Source organism: Mchenga conophoros, linkage group LG5, assembly GCF_057382185.1.
Source record: "Mchenga conophoros isolate Kocher_MC1m ecotype Shallow Benthic linkage group LG5, M_conophoros_male_GT1.1, whole genome shotgun sequence".
Lineage (NCBI taxonomy): Eukaryota > Metazoa > Chordata > Actinopteri > Cichliformes > Cichlidae > Mchenga > Mchenga conophoros.
The window spans coordinates 5,592,338-5,620,167 of NC_140530.1; the positions used below are offsets into that span (position 1 = coordinate 5,592,338).

At 42.1% G+C, this 27,830-nt stretch overlaps 1 protein-coding gene across 11 annotated transcripts in view; it reads left to right on the top strand.

The window, feature by feature from the left end:
• Positions 1 to 27,830, top strand: part of iqsec1b (IQ motif and Sec7 domain ArfGEF 1b) — a 246,871-nt gene that overhangs the window by 194,080 nt on the left and 24,961 nt on the right. Inside the window, exon 1 of one of the 11 annotated variants that reach the window (XM_085272901.1) lies at positions 3,775 to 3,922. The exons of 8 other annotated variants lie outside the window; for them this stretch is intronic. In XM_085272901.1, coding sequence (XP_085129027.1) covers positions 3,831 to 3,922 — 92 coding nt within the window. In that variant the 5' untranslated portion in view covers positions 3,775 to 3,830. Of the gene's footprint in view, positions 1 to 3,774; positions 3,923 to 5,503; positions 5,648 to 24,528; positions 24,630 to 27,830 lie in introns of those variants that run through there. 2 more of the 11 variants (XM_085272902.1, XM_085272904.1) reach the window with 2 other exon arrangements.

Genomic DNA, 27,830 nt, shown 5'->3' on the forward strand with positions numbered 1-27,830 from the left:
TCGTGTCATTTGGCTCACCAAATTGTGTGCACACATCACATTACGTGGATACAAAATGTGCGGAAACAAACTAAATTCTTATGCAAAGTGTGATAAAGTATTAGCAAGAAGAAAAATGGATGCTTAAATAAATTAAAAGGCCTGGTGTGTTGATTCTGTTGATCATCCATATTTATTAGTCATTTAGTCCATCACTTGCACAGCCAAATTAAATTGCTGCTTGGGGGCCAAAAATGAACTGCTGGGTTCTTTTGCTCTGTTATCTTTAGAAGCTGATTTCTAAAACACCAATGATGCACAAGCAGTAAGTTAGCGTCCAATAAAATTCCTTTCTTAGGTTAGTCATATATGAATTTCTCCACAAAAACCTTTGAATCTACAAACATTTTACATTTACTGTGGTTATAGTTGATTATCATACACATTCAGAGTCAGAGAGTGTTTATTATATTGATCTCTGAGTGTATCGGAGCCTCGTGAAAGATTGGTGACCTGTCCGGGGTGGCCCCTGCCTTTCACCTTAACAATAGATGGATGGCAGAAAATGGTAAAAGTTCTTCTACCTCAGCCTTCATCAGGATGAAATTGCAGCTTCTTTTGCTCTGGATTGTTTGCCCGGTGTGAAAATATTAATTGAAAACCACACAAAAGTACTTACAGTGTACGCTTCAGTGGACTACACTGTGCTACTATGTTCTGAAGCACTGTTACCATAGTGTGAACCCGGAGCTTCAGAGAAACCAGTCTTGATCATTTAAAACGCTCTGTTACATCAACTATTTCTCGAGGCTGTACCTCTGTTATGTAACTCCTACATCTGCCCAGCTCTAATTACAAACCCCGTCTGAGCTGTCTCAAGGATGTCACGCCTAAAACTTTTCCTTGATCTTCTTCTGTATGGCACTGACTTTACTTCTACTCCACTCTCTCTCGTGTTTCTGAGATCACTCTGTGTCATGCATTCAAGGCCATTTTTCAGAAGTCGGCTGGATACAATAAACTCTCATTTTCTGTGTGAATGCCTTCCATTTAAATGCATTCACACTAAGCTTAAGAATGGTCGGCCAACATAAACTTTAACCTGCCTATTTGTGTCTGGATTCATCTTTGTATTCAATAAATGCCTGCAGTAATTCTGTTCTCAACTCTGAGATGATGCATTCACATTTCTTTTCTTTAATTCAATCCAAAGTTTAGAAATCCGAAAATATTACACAAAATATATCAAACAAAATGTGAAAAATCAGCGCGTTGCTAATTGGCTAATGTTTGGATTTATTCATCACAAACCTGTGATCATGAGTCTTACTGTGCAAAAATGATGATTGGCTAATTTCATATGAAGCGTAGTGCTGGCTGCTTCAGGCCAGTATAGCACGGTGGCTGCTGTCACTCCAAGGTGCTTTGCAACCCACCTCAACCCTTTATATTATTCATGCTATGTCATGTCATGGTTGTTGATATCTGCTCTATTTTTAAAGGGAGTTTTGTTGCTTCTCTCCCTGTATTTTGGCCTTCAGGGTATGAAATTGGATAGGTGTGGAAGTCTTTGAACAGAGCTGTAAAACCAAATATGTATAACTGCCATATGGTTAATTTTCATGTAATTAGTCTTACAGCCCAGACCCAGAACTTAGCCACTGAGCACTTGCTGCTGCTTAAAGTGACTTGACACTCTGGGGGCACTGCTTGTTGAGATTTATAAACTGTAAGTGAAGCTGAAAATGTGAGTGAAGAGGGGACAGTGTGTTGTTGGCTCAACCTGTGAATGATCTAAGAAGCAGCTAGCCAACTAGCCAGAGAGCTTCATAATTACGTCACCACCTATCATCCTGATATAATCTGTTCTTGTTTCTAAGAACTGCTGTTTTAGCAAAGTGAATATGCTGCTCTAAAATTATGCAGTACTTAGATAGTCAAGACTTGGTGGAGTGGTTTCAGATCAGGTTTCTTCTTCCTCCTTTCTTCTTCTACTTTTGTTTCAACTTTTTTCACCTGCTCCCTTCAGGGGTCACCACAGGGGATCATCTGGCTCCATTCACAACAACCCCAACATCCTCCTTCATAACATCAACTCTCTGCATGTCACTACATGCAAGAACCCCCTCTGTGGTCTTCCTCTTTTCCTCCTGCCTGGCAGTTCCGTCTTCAACATCCTTTGTCCAATATATCCACTATCCCTGCTCTGCACATGTCCAGACCATTTCAATCATTCCTCCTCCAAACTGCTCAACCTGAGCTGTCCCTGTGATGTACTCTTGGTCATTCTGATTGGAAACCTGAACATCTTAACCTCTTCAGCTCTGCCACCTCCAAACTTAAACTGGATTCAAACTGGAAAGTCTTACCATATACTAAAAAAATATACTTTTTAAAAATTGCACTTTTTTAAAATTATCAGCCTTTTCCAGCTAGATTTAAAAGGCTGAAAGATCTCTCTGGCTTTCTTCGTGCTCTTCCTCTGGTTTGCTCTGCAACATTTGAAGCGCTGCCGCTGATGCCTGTGATGTCACAGGCTGTCCTGCTTTCAGAGGCTTATGGAGAAACGATAACAAGCTCCTTTATCCTCATTAGCGCCATTACATTATGACGTAGCCTCTAGCTATTGTTGTCTTTCTCCGTCTCCCCTTTGTTTTCCTTCCCTTCCCTGCCTGAGACACAACCAGCCAGACAAGCTGTATCTTAGTTAACTTTGTCTGGAGAAGAGACACGTGAGGAAAGCATAACATTGTCGAGGAAATCTCAGGGCTGCCTGCTACAACTCTGTCCCACTAGAAATGGTGGAAACAGAAAAAGTACATTTGCTCAAGAGAAAGGTGCTAAAAGCAACTCCTGAGTGTCTCTTTAAAACAGATATTCTGATATACATTAGATGGACATGTAAAATCAAATCAATGTTTCTGACCCAGAGCTTATTCCATATCTTTTTATACAGTCTGTGCTTCTGACTGGTGGAATTCAGTTAGTGTTGTTAAAGCTAATATGAGAGCACATACAGTTTTTCCCCTAACTGAACAGCAACTTCTAAGACTGAGAAATGAAGCTAGTGTGGAAGTTGAAATAGCTGCCGTGAGGCTGACTGCATCATTCCCCACAGAAAGCTCATAGGGGTTATTCTTAAACTTGTTCAGGCTCGAATTTGTGCATTATTATATTCGGTCTCCGTTGAGTGTCAGATGGGATCCTGCTAGGTTTTTGTTAGCTCAGCTAATACCTCTCTGAACTCGACCTCTCTCTTGTGTAATGCTGTTTGTGGCTTTTGGAGCATTTTAGTGGAAATAATTTGACCTGCTGTGGGGTTAAACTCATCCATGCTTCAGGTTTTCTGACTAAAATCCTAGCATTGTATTAGCCTACATAGGTAGGTATATGTACTCCAAATCCACCCGTTTGCCCTGTCTTTCTGTTTTTGCTGTCTTGAGTTCCATCTTTTAGAAACAGCAAACTAAAAACACGATTTGATTCAGTAATCTGGCTTTCTTCAAGGTGCTGTCATGTCGGTGTCACTTGTTTGCAGAATGAATTATTTGAAGCTACTAGTAGTTATTTTTATTCTCGCTGCAGGGAACACGCTGGTGTAAACAGCTAAGGCAGTTTTTTTTGGCAGCACATGGAAGAGAAATATTTAAACCTAGGTGATGTGATCTAAACTGGGACGCCACCTGTCAGGAGGAGCCATTAGTGGGAAATCCCATTACTAGTAATCCTATAGGCCCAGTGATAGGAGCACAGTAAGTAGTCTCCACTCTCTCCTTATGTCAGTTTCTCGTGGCCTCGCTGTATAAACAGTAGTGGCCACAAGCCTGTGAGTGCCAGTCTTGGAAGAGGACATGACCCTTGGCAAACTTTCAGCAAGTGGACAGAGAAACGAGCTCAGGATATTAATGCCGTTCCATGCCAGCTGCAGTTCATTGTCGAAACAGTGAGTCGTACACTCTTAGAAGCTCCTTCATTTAAAAAAAGAACGCTTCTCTCTGTTAGTCTGTTTAATTGACTTCCATCGTCTGTCAGATGCAGGACTGCGTGCTTCATCACCACCTTTCAGCCAGTTTTGTCAGCTTCAGCAGTGCTTATCACCTCACAGTTTTAGCTAAATTTAGACCATTGGCTTAATGCCACGCTGCTGTGTTATTGTTGTTGATGGTGGTGGTGTTGTAGTAATGGGTTTCAGCTAAACATAGAAACCAAGTAGAGCTCAAAGTCAGTACTAATGGTAGTACTTAACTTTAGTAATGATTTGGAGGTATTTTCAATTCAGATACTTTGGGTTATTATCCAAAAAGTAGCATTATCTCACAGCTAGAAGGCAGCTGGTTCAAACCTCCTGGTAGGTAAAGGCACATCTCTGTGTGTTTCTCTGTGAGTTTCCACAGTTAAGTTGTTACGTTATCTGGTAATTCAAAATTTGCCATGAGTGTAATACAAGGTAGATAAATTGCTCAAGTGCGTGGATTCATAAATGCATGTGAAAAAGGTAATATGGCTTTTTAAATACCACTTCATTCCAATCCACAAATAGTCAAAGTTCTTAAATGAAAGCATTTAAAATTGGTCAAATCACAAAAGGTTACCAATGTGCCAAAGCATCCTGACCACCTAAGTAGCTAATATGCTGTCAGTCTTTGCATGCAGCCAAATTACCTCTAACCGATCACAGGTCTTCTAGAGTCCAGGCCTCGAAGATTCCTCTATCTATCTGGTGCCAAGACATTAGCAGCACATCCTATAGGTCATGTAAGCTGTGACTTAGAATGGGATGAGGCTTATTCTAACACTTCCTCCAACATCCTGCTGCTGTTGATGGTAAGTCACACCACCATCAGAATGTGGTCTCTCTACTGTCAAATTACCATCATGTGAACTTTGCAGTTTGGGTCCTGCCTTTTTCAATCATATCTTTATACCTGCTGATTGATCCCACATACAACATGGAGGTAATATTTTTTTTGTTTTGGCTCAATGGAGTAAATATACACCTTTTTTTTTCTCCAAGCAAGCTATCAGTTATTGGCATCACTGTCAGTCTAAAATCTTCACAATATCAAACTCAGAGGCTTACTCAGCAAAAACAGATCATTTCTTGTTCAGTCATACGGATTAAATTCACCATTTTCCCAGAAGAATCACTGATGTTTACGTCTCTTTATTTCCCACTTTGCTGCCTGCATGTTTCCCTGCAATCAAACTCGGAGCAGTTCATCTCATTAATTACTGCACATTCGCCCAGAGAGGAGAATAAGCCGCTGCACGCACTCAGGTCTCAGTGCTGCCTCCCTCTCTCTCGCTCTCTGTCAGTGTGAAGGACTAGGTGCAGAGAAAAACCTTGACCTTACTGTGCTGCCAGCGAGCGGCAAGGACTTGCCGGGCTGCGTCAGGCTGGACACACAACTCCACTGAGAGGGAGGGAGTGAGTGGGGGTTAGAGAGAGAGAAACAGAGAGTTAGAGAAAGGGAATAGAGGAGGGGCTATGCTGAGAGAGTGACAGAAAGTGGTGGTGGTGGTGGTGTTGAGGGGACTCAGAGTACAGCAGGGCCCGAGCTGTCTCTCTCTCTCTCTGAAGCTGGAGGTGAATGTGGAAGGATGGTCCCCTGTCTTCACGCTGCCAGTGTCGACCATATGCCGGGCTGCTCGCTGTCTCTCCCTGCCGGTAGGGCTGCTTCTCCTCGTGCTTCTGTTATTTTCATTTTCTGTCATGTCATACCTGCATATTGGCCTAGCTGGGACTGCTTTTTCTTCTTTTCTAATCTTTGGAGTGTGTGTGAGGTGAGAGCAGAGACGGAGAAAGAGAGTGCTTGCGGGCTACGTATGATCTTGTTTACACCCGCTGCCTGAGCAGGTGTCTGGCAGGGATGACTGCAGCAGCTGCAAATGCACTGTGCCCACCCCCCACCCTACGCCCCACCACTTCCACCCTCGCTCATCACTCCCTCTTCCCATCTCTCTCGAATAGTCTGATGTCATGGCAGCTGATGTTTGCTGCCTGCTGCTCGCTGTAGCAAACTGGGGTTGAAGGGACAGTCCAACTTCTCAGACAGCGCCTGGACTGTTGTTGTCCTTTATCTCTCTCTCTCCCCCCATCTGCTCTCCCTCTATGCAGAGGCAGATGTGTCCTCCGAGCAGCCTTGCAAACCAGGGGTTGTGCACTTGTTGTTGATGTTTTTTCTCTTTGGTGTTGTCTTTAACTCTGCTGCATCCCGGTTCTACTTTTGCTGAGGGCAGGCGTTCGTGTGATGAATTCCTATTGATCATTTAAACAGACCCAGGAATAGTTCATTACATCAGGCTTCTCTCTGCTGACCTAGACAGCATTCAGCGTACAAAGTGGACAGGCTCCTGTGCCATACTAACCATTATTGCAAATGAGATGGAGGGTCCTCAGCAGTCACTCCCCTCTGCCTTGTACCAGTACTCATTGGCTTGCATGTCTTAATACGGTTTAATAATATTAATTCAATATTAATTCATCCTGCTTTGGCCCGCAGCACAGGATTACGTCTAACTTGTGTGATTTTTTTTTCCCTGTATGTAGCCTGACAGCCCACATCCAGGGCTTTCAGGCTCTGAGGCCAGAACTGCTTTTTCGGTTCTTGGTTTCTGTCCTCAGGGGCAGGATTTTCAGGTTGGGTAGATTATGCAGCATTAAGCTGCTTGGTATCAGATAATTCTACAATGATGAAATCCTCTAGGGTTATGAATTAAAATGGGTTGAGCTCTGCCGTTGTGTTGCACTCATGAGAATGTTTGTGACGCTACACTTTTTTTAGGGTTTAGATTCAGTGCATCACAGCTGTTGCTAAACAGGAAATTTGTTGCCTTGTCCAACGTTTAGGAAGACATTTCCTGCCTGTTTTGAATCTGCAGCTCGGGTGCAGAAAATAAAGCGGATGGTGCCATAAGTGTTCTGAGAAGAGAACGCATCCAAATCACTCCAAGAGTGAAGCACGCAGAAAGGTTTAGGCTGTTTTTTAATGCAAACTACATCAGCGAGTGCTCGATAAATCACAGGCTCATCAGAAGGAGGAGGACGAATCAAAGGAGGTGAAAAGGAGCCAGGAAGCTTTGACAAGCTCCTGATGACTCATCTTGCATATGATTTGAAAGGCATTAGGTATGGGCCCAGCCGGCCGGACAGAGGCTCACTCTGCTGGCCCATCAGTCATTATCACTCCAAGGAGACTCGACTCCAGGATAATGATTCTGATTGGAGTTTGCTGAGGTTGAATGGAATCCAAAATCTGATGCACAGAGTCATCAGAGCCACATTTGTTCTCATCTTTAAATTTGAGTTGCCCTCTTTGTGTTTGGTCAAGTGAATCATATGCAGCAAGAATGCTAGAGTGATATCACTCAAAGAATCCTGAATAGAAATGTTGAGAGATTTTTTAGATTATAGTTACTCTTTACATTTTTGCACATGCACAGTCCAACCTTTCTCATTCGCAGAGTGTCATTGACCATTTGGTCAAAGCATGTGGTCTGCCAGTTTATGCACACAAGATGTCCTTCAGTGGTGGAGCGTGAGGCACAGGGTGAGACAGGCCTTTCACTCCAAACTGGTGCAGGCTCACTGTGAAGGGAACAAACTTGTTCAAGTCCAAGCCGTCATGTTTTGGAACCACCACAATTTCCCATTCTTGTTGTCTTTTTTATTGCCGTGCTTGATGACCACTCGTGACTTTTGACCCCTGCATGGTTCTAGAGAACAGGCACACAAATGGCCTTATGGTGGCCGTGCACTTCTGATTGTTGTGTTACTAATGGATTGGCTCTACGTTATACCTGAGGATGTGGGCATTACTGTTTAGACGAAAGTACAAGTCTTTGTATACACACAATTCTCCACCTCTCAAATGCCCAGTAATAAGACGTATGGTTCCAGCCAGTCTGCCATAGAGATTACAGCCTGTTTATGCCTGCCCAGCATTGGTCCACTGAGTCTCTAGGATTGGTGTCAACAGGCTGCCATAAAGCCCAATAACATGTGGCAGGGAAAGGCTGCAGGGGATTATTATGCTGGTGCTCACCTCGTCTCTTCCTATTATTACCACAATTACTGTCAGCAGCTATAACAGGGGTTCTTGAGATGCTCTAAATTGTGGACGATCGTGTGTCATAGTGATTTAGTTTCACTACTACAATGCATTTTTGATGCAGAATGGCAAACCCACTACAGGAATGAGTATTCTGCATGCTGTAACAGGCTGACAGTTTCCTGTGGGATGAAATCAGGCCTTTAAATAAAGGGTGGTTTAAGGGGTGGGAGTGACAATCAAGTGAAAAAGAAAGTTTTTACCCTACTCTGTGTCGTCATGTGAAAAATATAGTATATCCCATTATTCTGTATCATTTTCTCTACCTCACTATGGAGCAATCTTGTTTTTGCCAAGTTGCTTCAGTTCATTGACATTTGCAGGGATTTGTACATGCACAGCTCTCTTATGGTCCTGATACAGCATTTCAGTCATGTTGAGAAATGAAAGCAGTAACAGAATGCTTAGGTTTCTGCGGACCATGCAGACTTCTGTGTAAACTTTCTTCTTCATGTGACTGTGTTTTTCTTGTTGGGTGTGTAACCTTGCAAAGGAGATTCCTCCATTTGATCTGTTTTTGATGTGCTCGTGGTCTAAGTCCCCCTTAATCCCTAACCCTAGTTCTAATCCTAACCCTACATGAAAGTGTAAATTGTCTTAGGAAAACTGTTCATCAAAGTCCAGAAAAGCAAAACAGCAAATATTAAAAATAAAACTTGGGTGTTTGTTTACCCAAACCTAAATGAACCTAAACTCATAGAACTAAAAAAAAACAAAAAAACAAAAGACATTCATAAACTTCTTCTGTTCGTGGCTTTCAAAATGTGCAAACACACTGTAAAGACATACAAATGAAGCTTGTTTTTGTGACTCTAATGGTTCAAATAAATCCACACTGTACCTCTGTGTTGTTACAAACATAAAGTGAATGGAGCTTTCATAGCGGCCATACTTTTCCTGTACTCTCGCCAAGGAAAATGGGAATACGATTGTGTGCTTTGCATTTAGGATCAGTGGAAAATCTCCTCACACGCTTTGTGTGCTGCTTAAGATTATCTATCCCTGTGTCAGTGTGAACCATGTGGTTCTATCCCGGCTCATTTGTCCACATAAACAAAAACCAAACATTCAATAAACAGATGCTTAAGCTGAAGTAACTTACTGGCCCTCTGGGAATTAATGCACTGATTATGAATTGTAATATCTCATGTTCTCTGTCCCCTTGCACCCTGTCATTTCTCTGAGTTAGTTGAAATGTTATTGTTGAGTTATAAAGTACAGTGTATCCTGAGTCTACAGCATGTGGTGTGAAAAGTTGGAACAGTTTTTTTCCATTTGTACTCTAGGTCTGCACCAGATTGGCCATGGTGACTGTGGCTTGGCAGCTGGGTTTTCCACATTTCTACTCAAGGAAAACATTTCCACAGGTGCAGCTAGTCAGCTTCCAATTGCTGGAATGTGAAGAGAGAGGATGTACCGCTGGATGTAATGCTTAAAAGAAAGACTTATTAGAGCTGTTGGAATTTCATGATAAGCAAATAGCAGCTCATTTGCAGACTAATTTTTGTTATTTCTCAAATGAGACTTGATGTGATTCTTAAGGCAGACTGAGGTCAGATAGGCAAATAATTTCGGCCATGTGCTTTGTGCTCTACATCAAGTAGGTGACCTTCATTGAATATGGATTTTCAAATAGATTCCTAACTGGAATTAAAACTGCTAAATGAGCTTAAAGTGAAGAATGTAATGCTGTTAAATGCTTAATTGATGCACCCAACTGGACGTTCAGCAGCTGAAACAATTGTGTGAGACATTTACAATCTCTATTTAGTCTAAGAAATGTTAGCCATTTTCTCAGACCCAAAAAAACATGTTTGTTGGAATGAATTAATGACAAAATTTAGATTTCTTTTTGAGCGTGATGAGTTTTGGCACCCAGCTGCTGGAGTTGGCATCAAATTCCCGCTTGTTGGTAAAGATGTAGTCCACATTCATCTCTTATTTCCAGCTTAGTACAATTTAGGATGAACTGAGGGTTGTACTGAGCCTGAAACATTGTTTTAGCATTATTTCCCCTGTTTTAAAGCAAGCTTCCATCCCACTGGCTGTCCTTTACACACAAAAGTTTAAAACAAAGGTAGGCGGGGCTTTAGTGCAATCAGCCAAGCTGTGTGAAAATGTGCATATGAGACACTCCCAGTTTGTATGAAATAGAGAACCGAGTTGAGAAAAAACTGAACTAAAAGATAAACATGAATTAATTTGGTTTAAATGGAAAATGCATAAAAAATCAACTTTGCTGAGAATCATCACCGTTTTTAAGTTTTAAAGAAGTGCAATGACAGTCTCACAGCACCATAGCAAACATGAACTGTTGCTAATTTGGTGTCAAAATGTCACAGTTCTGTGGGGGAGTGGGGGGGCTCATTAGGGGATGGAACAATTTTGAGTTTGTACTCAAGAAATTATTTCTTGAATATATTAGCTGTGTACATGGGAAATTTCAGAATCAGTTCAGTAGATCGTGGTGATAATCTCGCTTCTTGGAAAGAAAATGTCATGTCGTTAAGCGTACACGTAACCTTGTGAAGGGGAGGGAGTGGATGGATGTGCCTGGCAATCGTGTTCAAACCTACAGGTCTTATCAGGCCATTCAGCTGCCTGCTTGGAAAGATATTCAAATGGTGTATTCATAGTCTCAGGAGACAGAAAAAGATGATTGTCTTCTGGGAAATCTTGCTGCTGGGAATCCACCTCAGTAGGATTTTTTTTAGAAAACAGCCACTAGTCATCGGTACCTCACAGTCTGCTTTTTCCACCAAACACTTCAGAACACTAGTTGACAAATAGTTTCTAGGGACACGTGATGCTCACTTCACTAAAAAGCTTTTGCTAGTTCTTGAGATTGAGGCCCACAACAGTGTAGGAAATGATGAGTGGAAATGTTCCTTCCTCTTCTTTTTGATATATCGTGCTGTTCACCTTCTCATTCTTAAAAACAATTCCATCTCCTTCCTTTTCATGACATCCATATTTTGTTTAGCTTAGGGAAATAACTTCTAACTGTCCAAATCATATTTCCCTGAAATTTACGGTTATTCTACAGTGATTTTTTTGCACTTGTACGTCAGCAGTAGTACTTGCATGTTTTAACACCACCCAGTCTGCCTGCTCAGATTTGTCATGTTTTGAAGTGTTTCAGGTTTCCTTTACATGCTAGAGTAAGAGCGAACTGTGGAAAAGGGGCCCCTTGGCGTGTAGATTTGTAGAGGAAGTGCTGGTTCAAAAGGTTAGCAGCATTCCCATTTGAAGAGGAAGCGTTCAAGGTGAGGAGAATGGATCTCTCGGGGAGAAGGAGTGAACCAAAAATCCTTTCATCAGTCTAAGGATCTATTTGGGAAAGAGTAAGCATTTTCAGTGGCCCCTGGTTGACCTCTGCTTGGCTGAGTCTTTTCAGCATGTGCTGTCTTGAATGGCATTAAAATAAATTTGCGCTTGCCTCTGTTACCTAACTGGCAGTGTATATGTTGGTATGCATGTTGGACCTCTTTGTCCTGCTCATTAAAACTAATATCGACAGCTCGGCCAGCTGGCCAATTACTTATGCTACACAAATGTACAGGATAAAATGCGCCTGGCAACATACATCATGAATGCAAATGAAATGTTTAAAGCCTTAACAACAAGTACATGCCGCAGAGCATGATTGAAAGTGGCCATTTCAAAGCCTGTATCAGCAAATTAATGGGAAATAAATTATACTGATTGACTTTAACATATGGTAGATTGCTTTTTGAAGTATTAAGGATTAGGCTATAGCTGAGGCAGTGAATGGGAGTTATATGATTGAACTGCAGCAAAAGTTTTAAATTAGTGTAGAGTGGGTGATGGTGTATAAGCTCAGTTTCTGTCTGGAGAACAGAAAAAAGAATGAGGGTCTTTAACTGCACTGTATATTTCTTGTAGCTGTTTTGTCTGAGGATTTATTACACTTGTTTTGACTGAACATGGCTGCTGACTGTTGGTGGAACTGATCTTTATGCTTTTAGCTGGCTAGCTAACATTTTAACAGGTCTGAGTACCTTGAGAATTCACCTAGCTTTATTTGAAGGTCTTTGTGTAAAGACCACGCACATGTCTTCAATGCAAATCAGAAAATTTAAAAAATACACATATATTTGGGACAGTACAATAAGAAAGTGCTATTTCTCCCACTTAGATGCTTCAGATCATCAAACAGATTTTAATATTAGACATACAGACGATTGATGCTATTTTCAGTGAACGTAGCTGTTGATGCTAGTTGGAATTGCTGCTGATGTTGTAGCTGCATCTTTAAATCTGGAGTTGTCTTATGTAAACATTGTTATGTTCTTCGCTGGCTTGCTAACCAAAGCTCTGAGAACATTCAGAAGTCACTTAGCTCTATTTGAACTTGGTGGTCACTCATCCAAACTGGATAGCTGCCTGTCTGTTAATCTAGAATCTTGTTTTCTGTTTCTACACATGTTAAATGCAAGATACAAGGTGTGTGTGGAGGATTTAGAGTTGGTTAGTCTACCTGACAGAGGTGGGGTCAGTTGTAAAAGTAAAGCACATTACTTTTATTGGTAGGCAGTAATAAAGCTCATTCTGCATTCTTTGGACCTCATTTAATCTAACAGCTAACTAAATCACATGCTAGCTCACCAGCATTCAGCAAAAAAACAACAACAAGATATCGTGAAACATTTTCTAAAGGGGTCACAGTTGGATATAGACAATGGTTGCAAAACAAAACATTGTATCTTAAAGTCACTGCGTATATCTGTGTCATAAACTGTATATAAAAGATGAAAATAGCATTTAGTTTCTGGACTCAATGCTAGCAAGCTTAGTTAGTTAGCTACATCACATAGAAGTAGATAGTACTAAGTAACAGACCAATAATATACTAGCATTTCACCAAAACTGAAAGAACAGACTTCTTGAATGGCCTGCACCACACAGGAAATTCTCAAGTTTATCCCATTAAAAGAACAACTAAAGGTACCAACATGACAAATGCAGTCGAGAGGTCCCAGTGAGAAAGAGACCTAGTAATCAACTTATCTGTCTGATTAATCTTTAACAAAATCAAACAGGTAAGAAATCCCTTAACATTGCATTTTTATGAATTTGTAAAGTTGGGCATTTGGGTACTCGAATCGGGTTGGCTTTTTTTAGCGCCAGCCTCCAGTGGCCAAAAGAGTAACTGCAGTTTAAGGAACTTTTATGAACGTGTGCATTGGTTTTCTTTGTTTTCTTCAGGTTGCACTTGATCTGTGTTTGATGGATTTTGCCACTTCCCTGCCCCTTCAGTAGACTAGTGGCAGATTATTCTGTCTATTCAATTAAAACTGGACATGAACGCACATACAGTGGGGCAAAAAAGTATTTAGTCAGCCACCGATTGTGCAAGTTCCCCCACCTAAAATGATGACAGAGGTCAGTAATTTGCACCAGAGGTACACTTCAACTGTGAGAGACAGAATGTGAAAAAAAAATCCATGAATCCACATGGTAGGATTTGTAAAGAATTTATTCGTAAATCAGGGTGGAAAATAAGTATTTGGTCAATAACAAAAATACAACTCAATACTTTGTAACATAACCTTTGTTGGCAATAACAGAGGTCAAACATTTACTATAGGTCTTTACCAGGTTTGCACACACAGTAGCTGGTATTTTGGCCCATTCCTCCATGCAGATCTTCTCGAGAGCAGTGATGTTTTGGGGCTGTCGCCGAGCAACACGGACTTTCAACTCCCGCCACAGATTTTCTATGGGGTTGAGGTCTGGAGACTGGCTAGGCCACTCCAGGACTTTCAAATGCTTCTTACGGAGCCACTCCTTTGTTGCCCGGGCGGTGTGTTTTGGATCATTGTCATGTTGGAAGACCCAGCCTCGTTTCATCTTCAAAGTTCTCACTGATGGAAGGAGGTTTTGGCTCAAAATCTCACGATACATGGCCCCATTCATTCTGTCCTCAACACGGATCAGTCGTCCTGTCCCCTTGGCAGAAAAACAGCCCCATAGCATGATGTTTCCACCCCCATGCTTCACAGTAGGTATGGTGTTCTTGGGATGCAACTCAGTATTCTTCTTCCTCCAAACACGACGAGTTGAGTTTATACCAAAAAGTTCTACTTTGGTTTCATCTGACCACATGACATTCTCCCAATCCTCTGCTGTATCATCCATGTGCTCTCTGGCAAACTTCAGACGGGCCTGGACATGCACTGGCTTCAGCAGCGGAACACGTCTGGCACTGCGGGATTTGATTCCCTGCCGTTGTAGTGTGTTACTGATGGTGACCTTTGTTACTTTGGTCCCAGCTCTCTGCAGGTCATTCACCAGGTCCCCCCGTGTGGTTCTGGGATCTTTGCTCACCGTTCTCATGATCATTTTGACCCCACGGGATGAGATCTTGCGTGGAGCCCCAGATCGAGGGAGATTATCAGTGGTCTTGTATGTCTTCCATTTTCTGATGATTGCTCCCACAGTTGATTTTTTCACACCAAGCTGCTTGCCTATTGTAGATTCACTCTTCCCAGTCTGGTGCAGGTCTACAATACTTTTCCTGGTGTCCTTCGAAAGCTCTTTGGTCTTGGCCATGGCGGAGTTTGGAGTCTGACTGTTTGAGGCTGTGGACAGGTGTCTTTTATACAGATGATGAGTTCAAACAGGTGCCATTCATACAGGTAACGAGTGGGGGACAGAAAAGCTTCTTACAGAAGACATTACAGGTCTGTGAGAGCCAGAGATTTTCCTTGTTTGAGGTGACCAAATACTTATTTTCCACCCTAATTTACGAATAAATTCTTTACAAATCCTACCATGTGAATTCATGGATTTTTTTTTCACATTCTGTCTCTCACAGTTGAAGTGTACCTCTGGTGCAAATTACTGACCTCTGTCATCATTTTAAGTGGGGGAACTTGCACAATCAGTGGCTGACTAAATACTTTTTTGCCCCACTATATCGCTTCCAAAAATCAAAAATACAGTATAGTACAAGGACGCCTATAAAACTCATTTACCTCTACTGATAACAGCATACAGTACACAACTCAATTTTATTTTATTCTATCCATGTAATGTTTACAAGACTTCCAGCTGTGCCTACTGAAGATACAGGAAGTATGTACAATTTCATCCCATTGCAGTGCAGCTTGTAATGTCTTGATCTTTGTGTTAAACCATCTTTACATGGGACTTTCTTCATTCTAAAAGAAAAGGCCATCCCAGCTTTTTCAAGCCTGATGTTAAAAAAAATGAAAAGTCTACTCAGGTCAGTAAAATGCTAGAAGGAACTTTTCGGTAGTTAGTGTGGATTTAGGATTTTGTTGTCTTCTGGCAAAATATGGTAGTAATCAGCCGTGTTTTTTTTCTGTCCAAGTACTTTTAGGGCGTTCCAGATGGCTAAGCCGTGAAGCTATTTTGTGGCTCGCCCCACTGATTATCAATAGTTAATTATCTGCAATTAGATTAAGAATGGAAACTCCATTATTACTCGCAAACCACGCAAGTTACCATGTGCTGTTCCAGAAATGCTGATAACTCTAACTTACTGCCACTCCTACTGAACTCACTGTTTCTTGAAGTTCGCACAGGGTGTCAGTTGACAGGGTGTCATATGTTGCACTTTAAAAAGATTGGTTATGTGATAGCGTGTTTTCCTCTAAATAAAACAGGGTAATTTGATGTCAGATGAACGATGGTCAACTAATGCAACGAGTGGAAGAGGTAATTATAGGAGAAAACGCAGTATAGTGTTTCGCTTTTATTAGGGTGCCAGTAGAAGCCAAAAATAATCCCCAATCAGCCAGTGTAATTGAGTGTGTCACACCAGGCTGCCACTCCCTTCCCCTGACAGGCAGGCACACACAGGCGGCACAATGCCGTCATACAACCTTTCTTCCATTTCAGCCTTGCAGCTCTCCTTGGCAGAGGTGAAAACTCCAGCGGGAAGGCAGGAGTGCACAGCAAAGAGAAAGGCGGTCTTTATTACAGATGCCAACATCAGCAGCGCCCAAAGCCAGCGTGTATAGACAGAGGTGCTGCCTGTCCTTCACAGCCTCAGTGTGTATATGTGTGTGTATGTTCTACATCACAGAAAAAGGGGTGGGAAAGGAGCCGTCTACTACTCACACTAACCAGAACTAGAGCCGTGCTTCTCTGGAAGTCTGTCGGTGTAGAGTGGTAGTAGCGTCAGCCGGTGCCCTGCTGCCACAGGCTGTCTGGACTTGTCAATGAACAGTCTAGCTGGGTCTCCCTAGGTCGAGACAGGCCTCTGTCCTTACTTGAGCTTCTCTACAATGAAGGTAGGTTCATGTTCTTAGCGTAATCTTGCCGTGGCTTTAGTTTGTCTTTAAACCTCTGGTGTCTTTGGTTTTCTTCGTGTCAACAGTCGTACAGCATGCGTGCTTCACAGAGAACGAATTTTCTCTTCTGTTTTCATTTTCTGTCTTTAACACAGAATGACATTTCATTTCTTTGTTAGTTTAAGGTCCTGATTATTTCCATTTCTTGTCCTGTATCATCTGTGACATTTTGGGAACTATCCTGTTAGGCCTGAACCAGATGGGTTTCGTCTCTTCTCCTGGTTGATAATAGAGCACCCACACACCCCCACTCCACCACCACCACCTCCATCATTTGTGTCTTGCAGCAGATGATGTACAGGTGCTTCTCCTGAGCCTCTGAATTGTTTCCCTTGTCTGGATAAAATGCCCTTGAAACCAGCAGGGGCAGCAGGCAAATCCATAACCTGTCATGATCGCTCAGCCAGGATCTCAGACTGCATAATTTTGGCCTGATGGTCCTGCTCAGAGCGGCCAGCGGAGGGTGCTGCCCATCAGTCACTTTGGCAGCAGTGCTGCCCACTCGGTGCCAGCGATGAGCAATGGATAGTAGAGAAGGGACATAAAGAGAAAGGGGAGGTGATCCGAGGGACCCGTGAAGGGTATTCAGCCGTCATCAGTTTCTCTCATTTCCTGTGGCCTGGCAGAAAGCAAAGAAGTTTGTCTTCAGTTTGTAAAATCTAAACCATAACCTTTTACTAAACTTGACTTTGTAGTTCTCTTGCCTAAAACTAACCAAAGAACAACTGAAAATGGGAAAAGACTTGAAAGTCAGTCTTGTATGCGACGTCCTGTGTTTTAGCCATCCATCCATGTCTGTTTCCCTTTATGCCCTTTATCCCAACAGCATTCACACCAACCAGTCAAATTCTGCAGACACTACAATGCAGTTTTTCAGAATTTCACTTATCAGTGTTTATTACCCTTATGCAAACTGATATTTAATTTGCCTGTAAAGGGTGTAAATATGCAGTCTATAAAAGCTAAGTTAAAAGTTGCAACAGAAGGACACAGCTTCTTCATAAGCGTGTGGAAGCTTCAGGGAAAAGGAAACTTGGCAGCGCGTCTCTGCTCCACCTAGAATTAAATCCCATTTCACTAGTTTGACGCACCTGGTACCAGGAAGCAACTTTCACATTCAGAGGTTACTGAATACCAAAGCTCAGTCTACTGATTCACTTCTAGGGAGTTTGCTTAGCCGTTGTTGCTTTCGATTTTATACAGTCTCAAGCCATTTGATAGTTAGTGTGGGTGGGTAATACCAAACCACAGTGGGTTGAAACTTTGACTTTCCCTCTTCTCTCTTCTTCCAAGACTTGTTCATTTTAAAACAACATTGTCATAACATGCAAAAAATGCAAGGCTTTAGTGGAACAAGGTAGCAGATGTTAGTTTCATATGCAGCAACTTCTTATAGGTTGAAACTTGTGTGAGTATGCCACCTGACATCAGAACTTTAGATAAGAATTTCAAAAACAAGCACAGTTAATAATGATGATCGGCACACCACTGGTTGTTAGTAGTTACACTTTGATATGCTGTGAACTGACCAGTGGACAATAACTGGATTGGGTAAAAATTTTGGAAGAAATAAAAATTGCTTTTATGCACAAGGCAAATGAGGAAAGATTTGGAAAGTCAAAATTGTCCCAGTAAAGTGCGGACTGAGTGTTTCAGCATCCTTGTTGTGAACCGTGTTCCTATCCTGTTTCAGTTTATCTGAAGTCAGCACGCCTTGTTTTTTTTATTCCCCTTGGTACTTTTGCATTTTCCCATCACGCATAGCCAGTGTCCAGCCATTCTCAGACTCAAACTGAGCACACTCAGCCAGCCGCTCTGCCTGGAATAGAAAAATGTTTATGAATACTAACGAAGCAGCAGCAGCTTTACAGAGAGCGCCTCAGGTTTACGCCACTGCAAGATGCTCATCTGTTTTTACTGCAAACTAAACGTGTCGGGATCTGCCATGTGTTCTGTCTGAGACACCGACACGATGAGCTTCAGTAAATGTTATCTACTGTCATTTGGTTGGATGAAATCTGATTGTTTTTTCTTTTGTTTTTCTTAATGGAAAAAAATCTGTAAAAAAGAATGACGAGACAGCATCACCATCTGTGGGGGACATCTGAAAAATACTTCCTGTCTTGAATCACCTGATAGCATCATGGTTTGGGTGGATTGAATGCACAGACATTACAACAACAAATACTGAAGATAGGATGCGGTTCTAAAAGCTCAGCCCTGTTTTGGAACACATACATAAAGTAGAACTTAACACCATGCACGGACTTATACCCGAGAATGACACTGATTGATTTTAGAATCCGAGGCAGCGATAAATCTTGTTTACTAGAGCTGGGAATAAACCTGTCTGGCTTGATTAACAGATATGTGTGGTTTATTAAAATTTTGGTTTTATTTTAAGTAATACTGGAAACCTTTAGCAGATTTGAAAAGATTTTAAAATATAGTTGGATTGGTTTAGTCAAACTTCTACTGATGAGGAAAATAAAAATAAATCAACCAGGGTCAAATAATCTTGACATTTACTATAAACACTTTATCTGAACAGATTAAACCTTTACAGTGCCCTTAAATGTCATATTATATTAAAAAGTATTATTTGTATTTGTTAATGTAGAAAGTAACATCAGCAAGTTGTTGCAAGTGCAAGCATATCACTGTGAATTTATGTGATCGGCTATCTGCCACGACTGGGCAGCCTCCCTGAGCCTGGTTCTGCCGAAGGTTTCTTCCTGTTAAAAGGGAGTTTTTCCTTCCCACTGTCACCAAAGTGCTTGCTCATAAGGGGTCATATGATTGTTGGGTTTCTCTATGTATGTGTTATTGTGAGGTCTACCTTACAATATAAAGCACCTTGAGGTGACTGTTGTTGTGATTTGGCGCTGTATAAATAAAATTGAATTGAATTGAATTATGTGACCTCTGCAAGGAAGATCCCAAACTGAGTAAAACTGACGTCAACTGTTTTTGAGAAATATATTAATTTGTTTTCTACATAAGAGCAAAGTAGGAGAATATTTCTTTTATTCTCTAAGAGAGGCCTACATTGTATCCTGGTGAGTGCTGCAGAACCACTGATCCAGCATCCATCACTGTGTTCATAGCTCTTAAAAGTGAAACGATACATGATAAGACTCGGGTTGTAATAACGTCCTGTGATGCTGCTCAATATTTACTTCTCCCTGTGCTGCTGTGAGTTAACGGTTTGGTATTAGAGCTCATGGGCAGCTCAGATACAGGATGGAGGAAGAGTTATGGCTTGAGGATTAGAGGAGATAAGCTAAATAACTGCGTGGTGGTCGGAGGAGCTACAACAGCAGAGCATAAACGTGAACAGATATTATTCCATAAGGACACCAACAAACCATCAAGTATGTTTTCATCTGCCAGCTCTTGTATCTGCAGTATGTGTGTGTTTGTTTCATAGCTTTTAATGGGTGATGCTTGCATGTGAATGTTATTTGTTTTTAAGTAATGTGAGCTGTGCGCTGCATGTGCTCTGTTGCTGGCTAGGAGCAACATGACCAGCACAGAGCATGAGAACCAGCGGTTAGTTAAGTTAATCCTCCCTCTCTCGCTCTCTGTCTCTCTCTCTCATGAAGAGGCTTGAGGCTGAGAGGGCAGGGCCACCGCCTCCCCGTGAAGGCCACACGTGGGTGGGTTCTGTGCTCAGGGATTACAGGGCTGAAGTGGAGCCAAACAGCTTTAGAACGGGCAGCCAGACGCCCTGTCTGCTTTCTGGGTTGGGCCTGAGGAGCGCTCAGTTTGGGTTGTGGGTGGTGTGACCAGCTCCAACAGAGCACAAGGGCCTGGATCTTTGTTTTCACTTCTACATGAACGTATTCCCTAGCGTCTGTAAACAGGAGATAATTAGGAATGAGCTGGTACTTGTGAAAATATGCTACAGCTTCTGCTCCAAGTCGGTGTAGGTTAATGGAAAAACGGCTTTTATGGCTCCACTGAATTTTTGAAATGGTGCCTGTTTGTGTACGTTTAGTTCTGACCCATAATTAAAGTGAAGTGGCTTGTAAAAAGAATCAGTTCAAATATAATCTCATATTTCTAACTATAACAAAGACATTCTCAACTCTGAAAATATTTTTACTTCCTGAGTCACATCAGTGTTTCCCATAGAATTAGACTTTGTTGTGGTGGTAACGGGGGGGAGGGAGTGCACCGCAGACCATGCTTATTGTATAGCAACTGCAAACAAGGTTGTGTTTTACTCTTTGTGAAATCTTCCAAGCACCTTGAAAAGTGAGTTTTCCTTCTCACTTTTTTACATTTTTACATGTATGAAAACAGCTTGGTAGAAAAAAATGGGGGAAAAGGTGATTCGTTGCTGTAACTGAATGAGGTCAGCTGCTGATAAAATGAAAAGAAAATATTTTTAGAAGATCTCTTATTCAGTATGATCTTATTCAAGATCATATTCTCATGAATCACATTCAATGGAAGAGCTGTCATTTCTACCATACCTCTATGGTTCCTGCTGAATCACCTCGAGTGTGTCAAAACAATGCCTCAACTTTCAGGCACTCAAGTGTGGCAAGTGATCTGGTGATTAGCCGGGATTGTGTTGGTTTGGCTAAAAATCTCCTGAAAAGCTCTAAGCCAGCACACAAGTGCACTGTGGCACTGCTCTGGGTTCTCAGAAATTACAGTAGAGCTCAACATTGACAGTCTCACCCTAGAAGATGAATTCTTGGTGAATGTCAGACAAAAAGAAGATGCACTCTCTGAACATTCAGCCACTATCCGGCCTGGAAACCTCGGGTCCTTCAACCCAATCGTAGCTGGAGGAACAGCTCTCGTAACCAGTGATGCAACATTTGAGTCTGTTTGAAACAGAAGCTGATATTTGTTCTCTGTGCGAGAGTGCAACTCATCAGAATAGAACTTACAGGAAGTAAACAGAAACTAAAAATAGCAGCTCCATGGCTGTGACCAAGCTTCCTTAAGTTTTTCAGATGTGTCTGTAAAAATGTTTCCCTGCTATGCGGGTTATCTAACTGTCAGGTTATTTAACTAGCAATGATCTAACACAGGGAAAAGCATCAGGCCCCCAGATCTTTAAAGCTGATGATCTCATTATTTGATGCGACTTATTCATCACCTCTCCCTGTGAAAAATGTCTCTCCTCTGAGACTCTGCCTAGTGAATCCGGGTAAGCTCCCTGAGCTTCTAATCAGTGCTGCTGTTGTTTTAAACCACAGATCAGAGCATCTGGGGAAGGTGGACATGCAGACACATTTGTCTCCAGGTACCCGACTCACACAGACTGCTCAATTTACTTACCAAGTGAAGCAGAAAATGTAGTGTCTGTCAATGACTCTATTTTTGCCCCCGCTGGTGTCTCGTGCAGTATGTGAAATGTGCCACACCCACACAGCTGTGGGTGTGGCATGTTGTCATCCTGGCTGTATAAGGAGGTGTTGGTAGTGAGAAGAGCTAAGGTTTGCCTGCCGTAGACGGAGACTGAAGTGTGTGTAAGACGAGAGTAAGATCTGGTCGTTATAGTTGGACCAGAGCTGTCACACCCTCCGTCCTCAGCGCTGAGGAACTGGAAGTGATATAGGGATTAATACAAGGACAAGGAGCACTGCTGTTCCCACTTTGGAGTCTAGACAGAGTGTGACAGGTGTGTCTGTAACTCAAGCCCTTAAAAGAGCCATCCTGTGATGAGTTGTCACTCTTTAAACTCGCTTTGAATGCACTCAATTGAAACTGTTTGGCTGTTTGAAAAAGACCAGCTGCTTTATGAATTCCTCCGTGTGCTTTTGTGTCGGATCAATAAAGGGTAAACACACGAGGACGCACATACCAGTGCAGTGAAAAATGGGAGTTAACTGTAAGCACAGAAAAGCTAGCTTACCTTAAAAAACTGACAACATGTCTGTAAATCAACACATTTGTAATATTAATGTTCTGAGTTATTCCTGTCACATACAGACATTCAGATGATGTGATTCTGCTCACGTAGCTCAAAGGTCACAGGGGGAACCTGATGTAAGGTGGTGTGGGGGAGAAGTAGACAGCACTGGATGAATAATAAGATCTGTTGTGTCATATGTATTTTAATGGCTCACACAGTGAGTACTAAATTTTGAATTTTATTTTATTTCACAAACTATTGATTGTCTCTTAGTTGTGCTGAAATTTTAATATAAAAATTATATGTATGTCCTTGTTGCTTAATTTAGAGAGTATGTGAAAACTATATCAAGATGTAAATTGGTTAGCTTAAAGTGAGCAATGGTTCAACCTTGGAAATAGCTTGAAGGTCCAGCAATGCTACAGTCACACTAGCTAAAATAGTGTCAGTCAAACATGTTCAAACCGTCTTTGATGCATCGAGACGGCAATAAAACAAAAGCTGTACCAATCCGCCTGCGATAATACAGTGATTAGGTGTGATATAGCTGTGAATATCTCTTGCCATTGATTGCAAATTTGTTGCGTCTCCATACACAGAAATTCACATTAGTTAACATCTTAGATTAGGGATCCAGCTGGAACCCTAATCTAAGATGAATGAGAGGCAATCAGCAACTTTGCTTTTATATGGAGCAGGCAACACTTAAGATTATTTTAATGTTTTTACCAAGCTGCAGTGTGTTTACGAGTCCTTCCATGTCAGCTTATCGCACTGTCTCAAACTCATCTGGGAGGTAAGAATACATCCCATCTCTGTTAACTACTGTACCGTAATCGCTGTCACGATAGAGATGCGAGAGACCAAAATAACCCAAGGTCTGATCAAAGGCAGCTGGCTCCAACTGTCCCTCTCTGCATTCAAGCAGAGTGAGTGTTAAATGCTGCTGCTCTACCTTAAGCTGCGCAGTCATGATTAAAGCTAAAGGAGAACCAGGTTCCCCCGGCGATGTTCAGTGGGGGTGAATACTTTAATTAATAAATAATGACTCAGCCAGTGACGGGGACTTTGCGGGATTTTCAGATCTTATCCAGGTTTTTGCATCACTTGAGCTCAGTTCAGACCCGTTTTAGTTCAATATTCTTCTGCTGTGAAAACATTTCTGCTGCTAGCTGAGCTTCCCTTGTGTACCACAGATAGCAGTAATGAATGCTAAACTCTTATCACTACACTCTGCTGCACCATATATAAAACCTCCATAAGGGAGACATTTTGTCCTCTTTTCTAAGTTCTGTAATGGCTTATTCACGTCATACTCTATCTTTATTTTTACCTTTGACTTATTGTATTCAGGATTATTTTCCATTATTCTTTGTTTCCTTGAGGGGAAATAGGATATAAGATGTGTAACCAGAGAGGCCTTACAGTCCCAGCTACCACTGTTAGCTGTCTTATCACAGTGCTTTACTATATGTGGTTGATATAATCTTTGGTCCACACCCATCTTTTTTGGGGGGGAGAGGTAATGATGTCATGAACCGGAAGTGGAGGGGCCCTCCTCAGGGCTTTAGTTTATGTGGTTGAGGTGGGAACATCATCAGCACAAAGATGCAAAGAGTTGTGAGTCAAACATTCCCTCTAAACTCGGATTGTTTGTTTAAAGGATGGTTGAGCCAGTCAGCTGGCTGAGCAGCTGTTCCTTGGGTAATGTTGGCTGGAAAGCTGTGGCTGTGATACTATCTTCTAATGCACACTTTCAAGGCCTTTGATCAGCAGTCCTAGAGAGCTGATTATCAGGTGCTGATTAAAGCTGAACGTTGGGCAGATCTACTGAGGTGAACTGATATTAATGCAATCCCAACTCCAGCTAAAACGCTATATCCAGGGGGTTTTTCCCAGGCCTCATCCTTACTGCAGTTCTCTCTCACCACCAGAGTTTTCTCCCTCTCTGTCCAGTTTTAACTTCTTGCCCCTTCCTGCTAAAGACCATCCAAATCCATGGGACACCAGTGCCCCCGCTGCCACACGACCCAGTTTTCCTCTGGAGGAATTCCCTCCCTCTTCCTGCGAACGCCCCTCCTCACAAGCCGAGAAGGGAGGCCAGAGCTTTAGTGGAGAAGAGTTGAAGGAGAGGGGAGCCGTCCTCTGTCAGAACACAGCACAGTCAGCCAGCAAATGAACATTTAGCCCAGGGATGGAGTAAGCGAGGTCAGGGCGGTGATGGGTCTAGAGTAGGGGCTCGCAGGGTAACATGTGGTGTCTGCAGTGTGCCTCTGACAGGACTCAGTCCTTACTGGAGCTGGAGTCATACAGCTGGTAAGTGTGTGCGTGCTTGCTCTGAGTCTTTTAATAGCTGCTGGACACGTACTTAGCTTCTGATTTGGCTCTGAACGGGTCTCGTGATGCAGCTTGAACATTTCACTAATGGCAGCTGCTGTATTTAGGGGCCACTGCCAGCTCAATTGAAAAAGCATTAATAAATGTCCAACAAAACTGCTGGTACTGCTTATTAGATGAATTGCATTTAATGAAGTAGATTTTTGTGCCAGGGTGTAGCTGCTGATGAAGAAGCCCGCTTTGCATGAAAGCCTTTGATTTTCCCACTGAGTGCCAAGCAAGTGAATGCAGCTGACTCATATTTTACTGTTCCCAACTCAGTGCCCTCTAACTCAGGTTTCATCAAGTTAGGCTTAATCAGCTCACGATGAAACGTACAAGTCAGCGTGGCTGCACGGCAAACGTGTGAGTGGCAGGTCGCAGTAATTAATTCATCACTGCAGAGTGACACAGTGAGAAGAGACTCTGGTTTTTGAAGAAGTCACACAGCAGCACAGGGAGGATGTCTCCAGGGGAGGTGGTGACACCAGCACTGTCCTCGCATCACCTGCCCTCCCTCCCCCTCCCTCCCCCTCCACTTGCTCTGACACACCAGCGCCCGCTACCAACACATCATTAAAATTCTATCAGGCCGCAATTTATGCACTGTCATGGGACTCTGAGGCACTTTGTGAGTTTCTGATTCGAAACGGCAGCTGTAATGAAACAAGAGGGAAGGTGCACCCTGGAGGAAATGTGGGTGTGATTGTTTGTGTTAAGACTTCACGTTTTAACACCACATCTGGCACCTCTGCTGGACGGCAGGACCTCTAAACGTCAGGAAGAGGTTAATATTTTGAAATGGTGAAAAGAGTTGCGTAATGTCTTCAGTGGCTCCAGTGGAGTTTTCTGAAACCTGAGATTTGCGACGTCACTGGAGTAATGTTAGCTTGAACCAGGAGACTGAAGTTTTATCATGGAAAGCGGAAGAAGCGGCTGTTTATAAAACAGGGCGGGTCTAATGTGCAGAGCGTCTCACCGATTCAGCCACTCTGTAAATAAATCGTTCGCTTTGGACCATTTCTCAAATGGACTTTCCAGACAGGGAAGAAAACAACTCCTTACGTGATTTTCTGGGGTTGTCGCGATATTATTGGTTTGGGTTTGTGTTATACACACGTGGGTGGCTGTTATGTTAATGCTTCCTTACAGCTTGTTACAGCCATGCTGAGGATTTCAGAGAACTTTGGCATCTAGGCGGTGCAGGAAGTTGGGTATTACGTGTAAGACCTTTGCAGTCCTGTTAAACACTCGTTATCTTATCCTTGACATGAAGGGAGAGCAGTTCTCTGATCTCGGCATCAGACCAATTTCTGCATGTATTTGCAGTCAAACTGACTGTTTCCAAGTGAAATCTGGCAGTAAGGCCCAGTATTATGTATCTGACTCCCTGACATAAGAGGAAGTTACACTTTCTTTACATTTCTTTCCACAGAAATGTAAATACCGTGACGTGCAATGTCTTGTCTCAGAGTGATGCTGAAAAACTGCTTCATGTATGTATTATTTCTAGGCTGGATTATTGTAAATAATTATTATCAGGCTGTCCTAAAACCTCCCTTAAAAGGCTTCAGTTGAGAGTACTGGCAGGGAAAGAGACAGCACATTTCTCCCATAGGGGATTCTCTTTATTGGCTCCCTGTTAAATTCAGAATTAAGTTTTAAATCCTTCTCGTCACATACAAGGTCTTGAGTAATCAGCCCCAACTAATCTTACAGACCTCATGATGCACTGAGTCTTTCTTCTTTGCTTACCTCTTTTCACACTCTCCCTTTAATCGTTAGTTATCAATAATTAGTGTGTCTTTTGCCCTGTCTCATGTTTCTTCCTGTTAAAAGGGAGTTTTTGCTTCCCACAGTCGCCAAGTTTGATTGTTGGGGTTTTCTCTGTATTATAGTAGGCTCTTTACCTTACAATAGAAAGTGCCTTGAGGTGACTGCTGCTGTGATTTGCCATTATATAAAGAAAATTGAATGGAACTGAATTATGCACGTCTGTCATAGTAACAGTGAAATATCTGCACTCAGATGCAGCTGTTTGTTGAATCAGATTTATTATTAACACATAGTAGAAAAGAGGTTGGATGGATATATAATTCAAACTAAGTATTCTTAAACTAATTTCTAAAATAATCAATGCAAATAAACAAATGCCTGCCGTACAAAGAGTCCTCCTGGGGGAATTCTGCTAAGGATTAGGCTCTAGGATTATGTCACGTGGCTGTTAGGCGTTTGTCAGTTGTCAACTGCATTCGTGTTTGTTCTGCACTGAAACTCATTCAGAAATGTTACTCGGTCTAATGTAGTAACAAGATGGCTGTCAATCACTGAAATATGAGCGGGGTGTTCAGATGTAAGGCTGAAATGTTCCACTGCTAACAGGATAAGTGAAATAGAAAGAGCTACTCTTATGAAAGCAGTTCAATTATTCAACTGGCTGACATTTTGGAAGCTGTAGCAGTGTGTTAGGTTGAAGCCAGATTATAGTTAACACAAGTGGAGTCCCAACACAGTAACACTGATACACTTAGCTTAAACAAATATCAGTGATCCGGGTACTTCCTGCTTCAGTCATGCTCCCCACAGTTGCTGCTGCACCTCAGTTTATGGTCCAGCACTGATCCAAACACGTACCAAACTGCGGTAGTGGAATTACCTCCATCAGCATCTCAAACATTGGAGGTGCCAATCCCAGTTCTTCCAGCATCTTTATGATATCTCTTTAGCAATAATATGTAGTTACATTCTTTTTAGAAGTTTGCTAGTTAATTGGCTACATGTATAACCTCTAATTAATATGCACCTATACAGTACTACAGTATGAAGACTGGAGCTATCTAGGAAGGAGATCCTTTTGCGTTTTCTAAAACCTGTCACACTCATTCTTCCTGCTCTGAACAAATCTCTCTCTCTCCCTCTCTGACTGCTGGGGATATTTCAACATATACTTCATATATGTTGAAATATAAGCAACATACTCTTCAGTCATTCTCATGCAACATAACCAGCTAACTGAAGACATCAGCATGCTGTAAGTGGTTTGAGTTTGGTGCCACGTTTCGAGCATGCCAAGCTCTTCTTCCGTCTAACGGAATTGATATTTCCAATTAAACTTCCTCTGCTGGAGCAGATGTATTATGG